Below are 7,964 nucleotides of genomic sequence, written 5' to 3' on the forward strand. Positions count from 1 at the left end.
GGGGATTTTTCTGGGTAGGGATGGGATGGAAGGAGCGATCGGGCTATTTGATGAGGAGAGTTGGGGACGTGGGTGTTTTCTTTAGAGACTTTTTTTATCGGGAAAGTGGGAATCGGGAGGGGGATGGTGGTCGTACGAAGGGTGGGTAATCAAATGAGGTTGAACCATCACGACGACAGATTCTCCTTTAATAGTAGAGATAGAGCATAGCAAGTCTTACTTTTACTTTGCCATAGCAAAAAAACACCTTACATTGGTGGCAAATTTTGCCTTTTCGACGGTTCATTTTTGCCTTCTATAGACTATGGTACATTTACTTTACAAAAGATGGCAATTACTACAAAAGAATAGATGGTGCACTTTGTTTGTGCTCGACATGATGCCAAATTTTGGTCTGTTCATCTATATAGTAAAAATAGCATACCAATTTTAAATCCAAACTTTTTGCTATAATTGTTCAGATGCATATTTTCCATGAACTTTTTCTTTTTGCCATTTGCATAAAAAAATCTTTTTTACCATGGAAAATTTTACTTTATAAAGATGATGGCAATTTTTTGTTTGAAACTATTGGCATATTTTAGTAGTATATTTGTTTTCATTTTCTATCTATCACAAGCAATTTATTTTTCATTTTATTTGTGGGCCCTTTCAAAAAAATTCAACGTATGTACATTTTTGCCTTATTATTCACAGGCAAAAGTGGACATTTTTTGACACAGTATTTTTTAGCCAAACTGGGCTTTTAAATTTTTTATTTATTCAAAGTAAAAAAGCCCTGGGACGATGGTGTTTGTTCGATTGAGGACTCCCCTGTACCAAACGAGTCATTCGGTATTATCAAAACCATATCGAGCCCCTCCTGCAGGTGGTTGTCGCCGGGTATGGGAGGAGCAAATAGAGACCTCAATATATCGTATTCTCAAAAGAAACCACATGCAACCCCGCAAAAAAAGAAAATGAAAAAAAGAAACCACATGCAAAGGTTGCAAAAATCCACATGCAAAAAACAGTGCCTTCAAACATCAACAGACAGCTACACATCAGAGGTTGTTCAAACTGATCCATCCAAATCACTCTCAGTTACATAGTTATCACTTATCCCATAGAACTAGGAAACCACCAATATTCTTGCTCAATGACTCCCTCGTCTAGAGATAAGCCACATATTTTTCCCTCCGAGAGTTCAAGATCAGCGTAGCATAGCAGCAGCATGCAAGGCTAACATTTGTCACAACAAATCCCATAAATAGGTTCAGTCAAAGCAACCTTGGCAACGCATAATAAGTTGTTCAAACTTGAACCATCCAAATTGCTCTCTGATTAACAGAAAGTTCTGGGAGAAGTAAGAAAACACTAAGATAACGTCCAATGATATAGATAAGCAGATAAGTTTCTTGTTGTACGTACAGAGCCCCTTGTTTGGATGTAAGCCACTAGTTTTCCACTAGCCGAGTTCAAGATCATCGTGGCAGCGGCATATAAGACATGCTTCACTCTTAATATTTCTAGCGGCGGACGATATAGACCATCATCCTCAGCAGCTCCTCGTTATCCATCAGCTTAAAGAGACAGATGTCCCCCTCCAGCAGTTGGTTGTCGCGGGCGAAAGACGCCCATTGGAGGACCGTCATCTGGTAGCTCATGTCTCCCGTGCGATGTTTATATTGCAGCTTAGTAGGCCATGATCTGCTCTTCCCCTCCCGCTGAAGCACCAAACTGATTGGACTATATTCTCCATGATGAAGGCCAGGAGCAAACTTCTGAACAAGATATCTGGACGCATACTGAGAGCCAAAGTGCTGTTTAGATACATAACACGGGACAAATGTTAGAATGACACAGGTGCGGACATACTTGGGAGATCTGTTGCTACTTATCTTATCAAAAGATACTGATGCAATTGAGCAACTGACAGAAAGCAACAGAAAATGTTTTCCCTGAACTTACTAGCCTGGGAAAGCGTTGGCTGCCACAATGAAACACAGTGCTCTTGCTCATGATAGCAACATAAAAGGGCGGTTTGAACTTGATCTCCTCAACTTTCTCCAGACATTTCATCTCCTGTGCCGGTGTTAGAGAAGCTCTGTCAACCAAGATGAAGAGACACTCAGAAGCGCCCTCAAAATTCTCGGAGACTTCATGTTCTGAAGAGTACTCTTCACCTGGACAAGTTTTCACACGATTAGACAGATATAATGAAAACTCAAGTGCACATACACTCTAGGAGGGGTAACAGTTTAGTACCATCGGTAGGTGGTTCCTCCTTAACAGCGCCCATCTTGGTACTTGTACTTCCGTGATTTGAGCCAATGTCAGTCCTTCCACCAAGAGAATGAGCAATGCTCTCTTTGTGAAGGAGATGAACTGTCACTATGAATCTTCTCTGCTTAACATTTGTCATTGGTTGAAAGAGACAGATATCACCCACCCTAATATGAGTGTCATGCACAAACCTTCCTAAATAAAGGGTGCGCCGGCCTGCATTACACATGCCAGATGCCCTGATATGAAATTTGCACTTCCAATTCTTGTCCTTCCTAGGCAGCTGGAGTATGATAGTTGCATCTTCACATGGAAAGTATTTGATTGCATAATCCTTCTTTATGGTCTAATCAAAAAAGGAACAAAATGTGATTGTGATGCTGATAAGTTGCTTATATACCTATATCTGATAGCTGAAGCACTAAGGATCTAAGAAGTCAACACTGTCATAAAGGCTAAATTGTTCGAATTCAATACAAATATAATGTTGATTTAGCAATGCACATGCATGTTGTTGTAAACATATCCTTCAGACGTTTTGAGTTAAAACCAAAATACCGACTTCCCTAAACAGTATGATAACAAGAAAATGTACGTGGCTACAGATTATTAGCTAAATAGAGGCAAAGGAAATAAATGACAATGTGGGAGAAACAGAACACGGATGGTAAAACTAGCATACCAGAATAGCCCCGTTTGTGCTGCTGCTTTTCTTCATCTGTACAACAAGAACGGGGATTTGAGGTCGAATTTTGTCGACAAGTGCATTTATTTTTGCCCCCTGTGCTACTGTAAGATCACATTTTCCTGATAAGACATAATCCTTCGAGAGCGTCTGAAGATCATCCAACTCCATAACCTCATCTGCAGCTGGATTTTCTTCTGTAGTAAAGAAAATGAAGAGTAAGAGAGCAATGGGTAAGTGGGTCTTTTGCGTGCAGACAGATATAGCAAACTTAAGAACAAACTTAACCTGAAAATTCCTTAGAAGTATAAGATACTGCAGGAGTATTTGCTGATTTATAATTATGGGACGAGTCTTCCTTCAGGCATCCATCTGAATCTGGTCTTTTGCGTGCTGACGACTGAGTAGTGCCATCAATGCTCACTTTGTGAAGAATATGCACTTTCACTAGGAATCTTCTCTGCTTAACATTTGTCATTGGTTGAAAGAGGCAGATATCACCCTCTCTAACATGATTGTCACGGGCAAAGTTTCCCAAATAGAGGTTGCATCGACCTGCATCAGACATGCCGGATGGTCTAATGCGGAATGTGCCTTTCCAATCCTTGTTCTTCCCAGGCAGCTGGAGTATGACAATTGTATATTCACGTGGAAAGTGCTCGAGTGCATAATCCTTCCGGATTACCTAATTGAAAAACGGAAGAAAATGTGATTGTGATATTGTTAAGCTTGCTATATCTGATAGCTTATGTATTAAAGAGTTAAGAAGCTAATATTGTCACTATGAATCTCCTCTGCTTGTTATATCTGATATGCATTTCGTTGCAAATATATCCTTTAGAGTTTTGAGTTAGATCTAAAATGCTGACTGACTTAAATAGCAAGATAACGTGTGTAGGTAAAGAAAGTGGGTAATTTCATACAAAATGCAGATGGTAAAATTTACATACCAGATTAGCATGCCGTTTTACGTTTGACTTCTTCATCTGTACAACTAGCACTGTGATTTTTGATTGAATTTTCTCTATGATCGCAGCTATTTTCACCTTCTGTGCTTTTGTAAGATAGCATTGCACTGATACGACATAGTTATTTGAAAGCATTTGTAAATTAGCTGAGTCCACAGAATCTTCTGCTATAAAAATGTTTCAACAGTATAAGAAACACTTGTGCTGGAGGGTAACTGAATAATCTAGAGAAAAGATAACGCCCACACGTGTGGGCGTTTGCATCCCGCCCACACGCATCGATCCAAAAAGATTTCCAACATGCATGCATGCGATGACGTGAGCAAGAGGCCGGGCATGTGGCCGTTAGCTATTTTGCCCACACGTATGTGTGCAGTCTGTTTCTCTTGCACACCACACGAGATGTGTGGCAAGACCTCTCAACACCTACACATGTGAGTGTTATCGCGACCCATAATCTAAGTATACAACTTAACCTGACGCTTCATCGGAAGAAAAAGATCTTTCCTTCTGGCTTCCATCTGAATCGCACGGATTACTCATCTGGGATATCCTCTGTAAAACCAATCATATATTATATTAGGTGGCATTATTCAAAGGTGTTTGCATAACTAATTTGATACCCTGAAATTATTCAACATCAGTATGATGCCCTCTTCCAAATGCAAAACCAGAGCTCATGCCGTTTTGCGGTCAAAATGATGCCCTAAGACCTTTTGGTGGGATTGGATCATATGCCCACTTTAGTTTGTAAGTCAATCTTAACCCATTTTCCAATAGACTTGGTAAATCTTAAGAAACTTTGACTTACATAAAATGTAGAACTTCAATTAATTTGGAACTGAGAGAGTAATTGAAAATTATGCAATGTACTCAAAGCATGTATGTTGGATGTCTGCAAGTGACAGTTATGCAACTGGCAATTATCTGCCCCTTGGATATACGCACAGTTGATGCTTCAGGCATCTACATATGCACTGCTATATGATTCCTATTACATTCATTAGGTGTTTGTAAAGAAAATCGATATAATTCAGCCATCTAATATGTAAAAGTTGTGCATCAGAGATTGATTTGACCGCATATATCCACTTAAACACTTCATCCTTGATCTGGCCAGAAGCATGAATTGGACAGTGCACAACTAGCAAGACGTGAATACCATGGAGAACTGGGTTACCTGCGCCCCGTCGTCTTCCTTTGCCCCTGTGCGCGGTGGCGCTTCCCCTTCCCCCTGTTATACATGATGAGAAAACATGCAAATTTGCCATAGTAATACAGTATTTTCATGTGGGAAACAAGGCAAAGTATTCAAAAGTCATTTAAGTAACTGAAAATGGCATATAATCATGAATGCAAAGAAAAAGAGGCAAGAAGATCCATGTCAAACTGATGTGGGGTACATGGTGCAAGGGGGGAAACTCTGTCCATAGCGGAAAAAGAACTTTCATGTATATGGCTAGAAAGAGATAAAATCAACACTACAGAATTGAATAATTTCTGTAGACCATGCCAGAAGAAGCTTACGAAGGTGTTTCCATGGTCGCTGCTGCTCCCGCTGCCTGGCGAAATGCAAACATTTCTTATTTAGCCTATTCTTAGAAGCAACAAGTACCACATTGAGAGGAAGGCAAAGAAGAGCAAGAAGAGCCGCATACTGGCATCGTTGCCGTGTTGGTAGTGCCTGCGGCACATGCTCCCGTCAAACACCTTCACGGTGAGCACGGTGTGGCCATCGTAGTTTAAGACCAGGAACTGACCGAGCCGCATGTCATGAGCGTGGGCGAACTGCTCCCATCCGTGCCCCAGGTACATGTGGCCATCAGCATCGGACACTATTTCCACGTCCCACAAGGGCCGTCGGCAACCGGCCTCCCGCAGCTTCACTTCACGAGGCTCACGGCCGTTGAGTACATTGGTGAACTTGTCTGGCAGCCTCTGCGACAAGGATAAAGCAGCGGTTGATAGCAAACTTTTGAACCAATCAGACAGACCAATGAACAAAGATCAAAGCATGCAAACAGAACGTGCTATACCAATTTCTTCCAGAAATTTGGGAGTAGGATAATGAAAAACTCGAGTTCTTCCATCACATGGTGGGAGTAGGATCAAATGTAGCAGGAAAGCAGAATGACCTTCCAAAGCCTCTCTTACGAAGGAGCTTCAAACTGAAAGGTAAACAGACAGTCATTTGTGAATGGAGTCTTTCCTGTGTGTTGATGTTTTCAAACATAACTTTTCTTTTCTCCATAGTCTTTTCATATTGCAGGATAACATCATCTAGACCCTCCTTGTATCAAAAATAGCTGTTGTCGTTTTAGTTTAAATTTGAACTGAAACCATGACATTATTTTTGAACGGTGGGACCTTAGGAGTATAAATCATCCACTGCAAAAGCACTAAAATAGGTCTTACAAGCACAAGAAAAGACTAGGTGCCGCCTAATGCAAGCGAGAGGTTCTGAAAGCGACAGAGAAGCAAAAGCTATTTACCAAATATAGCACCCAGCACGTGCCAGAACTGGACACCAAAATAGAGCCTAAGCTTTCCGATCTACATATCCATCAGAAGACAAAAGAAGCCCTATGTTTTTGCACCAGCATTGAAGTTTGATTACATTCCATTTTTGTGCCTAATTTTCCCATATGAAAATATTGAATTTCTCAACCGGAAACATTTGCAATCGTGTACATAGTTCATCCAGCTCTGATCGATCAGACTGTTCGTCTCTGTTCCTCTCGTACAGCAGAGAACTCCATTGGTGAGCACAGGCACAGGTGTCCCATTTTCCTTCCAATCTCCATTTCATTCTAAATTTGGATCCCTATCTAGCTTCCCCCTTCTGTTCCTGTGTAGGGAATGCGTGCAGTATGTGGCAGTGAATGAATATTTTGGTTCGTGCTGCGCTTGTGTTGCACGCTCCGTGCTGGAACTGAATTTAAAGTGTGACCATAGCCCATGGGTGCTAGGACTGAAGATTTTGTACTAGGACAGAATGTTCTGATAAGAAAATAGAAAATTTCAGTGTACACCCTTTCCTTGTTTCTTTCAGAGGTTCCTTCCATATTTGCCTTTCCATGTGCACCAATGAGGAATGTAAGGTTGACTTCACATCAATGGATCCTATGTGAACAGTAATCCGAGATCTACTGCTTTAGCTAAACAGAGTAGCACATAATGTCCATGTGTTATCTTCTTTGTAGATAGCTTAAAAACAAGAAAGCTTAAAGAAGCATGTGGATTAAAGAAACCATAATCCACATCTAGAAGAAATGGCCAGATCACTCTGTTCTTATGATTCGGAAGAATACGGGAATATCCGCAGCCATAATCCACATCTAGAAGAAAAAAATCGTGGTCCAAACTTCCGACTGATTACATGAGAATGAGATCCAAAATATAAGTAGAAAATGTACTAGAAATCTTGCTCGCATTGGAGGAGAAAAAAAGCACAGAACAAACCTAATCCCACCGTCGGCTGGAGAGACTGATTAAAGACTTGCCTCTCAAGCGGAGTCCCGGCGACCGACGCAGTCGAGGCAGAGACCTAGTGAGCCGTGTCCGGCGACGGAGTCGAGGGAGAGACCTGGTGAGCGGTGTCCGGCGACGGAGTCGAGGCAGAGACCTAGTGGGCGACTGGGCGGTATCCTCGAACTCGAGCTCAGACTCAGAGACGACCTAGCCGAGAAAATCCCAAATCTCTAGTCGTGCATACCGACATACGTACGCCCGGAAATATCAAAGACCATGGGGGGTGAATCTCTAGATATGTCAAATTGTTTTCTTTTAACAGTGCAGACACATTGACTCATTTCCATAAACACACATGTAGACGGATTTAGATTGAAAGAGTATTTGGAGTTTTGCAATCTAGGATGGTGGGTACGAGTGGCGACGCGTGCGACTATGATGACACGAGATGGCGGTTCTCCTTCGTCGCCGATCTCGGGGCGCGACGGCTGACGTTCGTCGACAGCGTGCTCCTTCTCCGTCACGACGCGCTCCGGCTGGTTCTGTTGGATGAGCAGGGGGTCACGGTTGACGCT

General features: G+C 41.8%; 1 protein-coding gene across 1 annotated transcript; it reads right to left on the minus strand.

The window, feature by feature from the left end:
• Positions 1 to 1,001: 1,001 nt before the first annotated feature.
• On the minus strand, positions 1,002 to 7,625 carry LOC123445465 (B3 domain-containing protein Os03g0620400-like). The gene is made up of 12 exons (XM_045122448.1): positions 7,422 to 7,625; positions 5,955 to 6,086; positions 5,577 to 5,856; positions 5,446 to 5,480; positions 5,099 to 5,152; positions 4,395 to 4,473; positions 3,901 to 4,085; positions 3,239 to 3,635; positions 2,948 to 3,147; positions 2,248 to 2,611; positions 1,951 to 2,165; positions 1,002 to 1,802 (listed from the first exon to the last, which is right to left on the minus strand). Exons 2-12 carry the CDS (start codon positions 6,006 to 6,008, stop codon positions 1,509 to 1,511), a joined length of 2,157 nt encoding a protein of 718 aa, XP_044978383.1. The 5' UTR covers positions 6,009 to 6,086; positions 7,422 to 7,625; the 3' UTR covers positions 1,002 to 1,508.
• Between the last annotated feature and the right edge of the window lie 339 nt (positions 7,626 to 7,964).

Source organism: Hordeum vulgare, chromosome 3H (genome assembly GCF_904849725.1).
Source record: "Hordeum vulgare subsp. vulgare chromosome 3H, MorexV3_pseudomolecules_assembly, whole genome shotgun sequence".
NCBI lineage: Eukaryota > Viridiplantae > Streptophyta > Magnoliopsida > Poales > Poaceae > Hordeum > Hordeum vulgare.

Bases quoted from the DNA above. Each gene is read 5' to 3' on its own strand.
- LOC123445465 (XM_045122448.1), bottom strand. From the start codon at position 6,008: ATGGAAGAACTCGAGTTTTTCATTATCCTACTCCCAAATTTCTGGAAG. The intron at 5,857-5,954 runs GTATAGCACGTT...TCCTTGTCGCAG, and splicing joins CAAATTTCTGGAAGAAATTG to AGGCTGCCAGACAAGTTCAC. The intron at 5,153-5,445 runs GTAAGCTTCTTC...CATGTATAACAG, and splicing joins GCGACCATGGAAACACCTTC to GGGGAAGGGGAAGCGCCACC.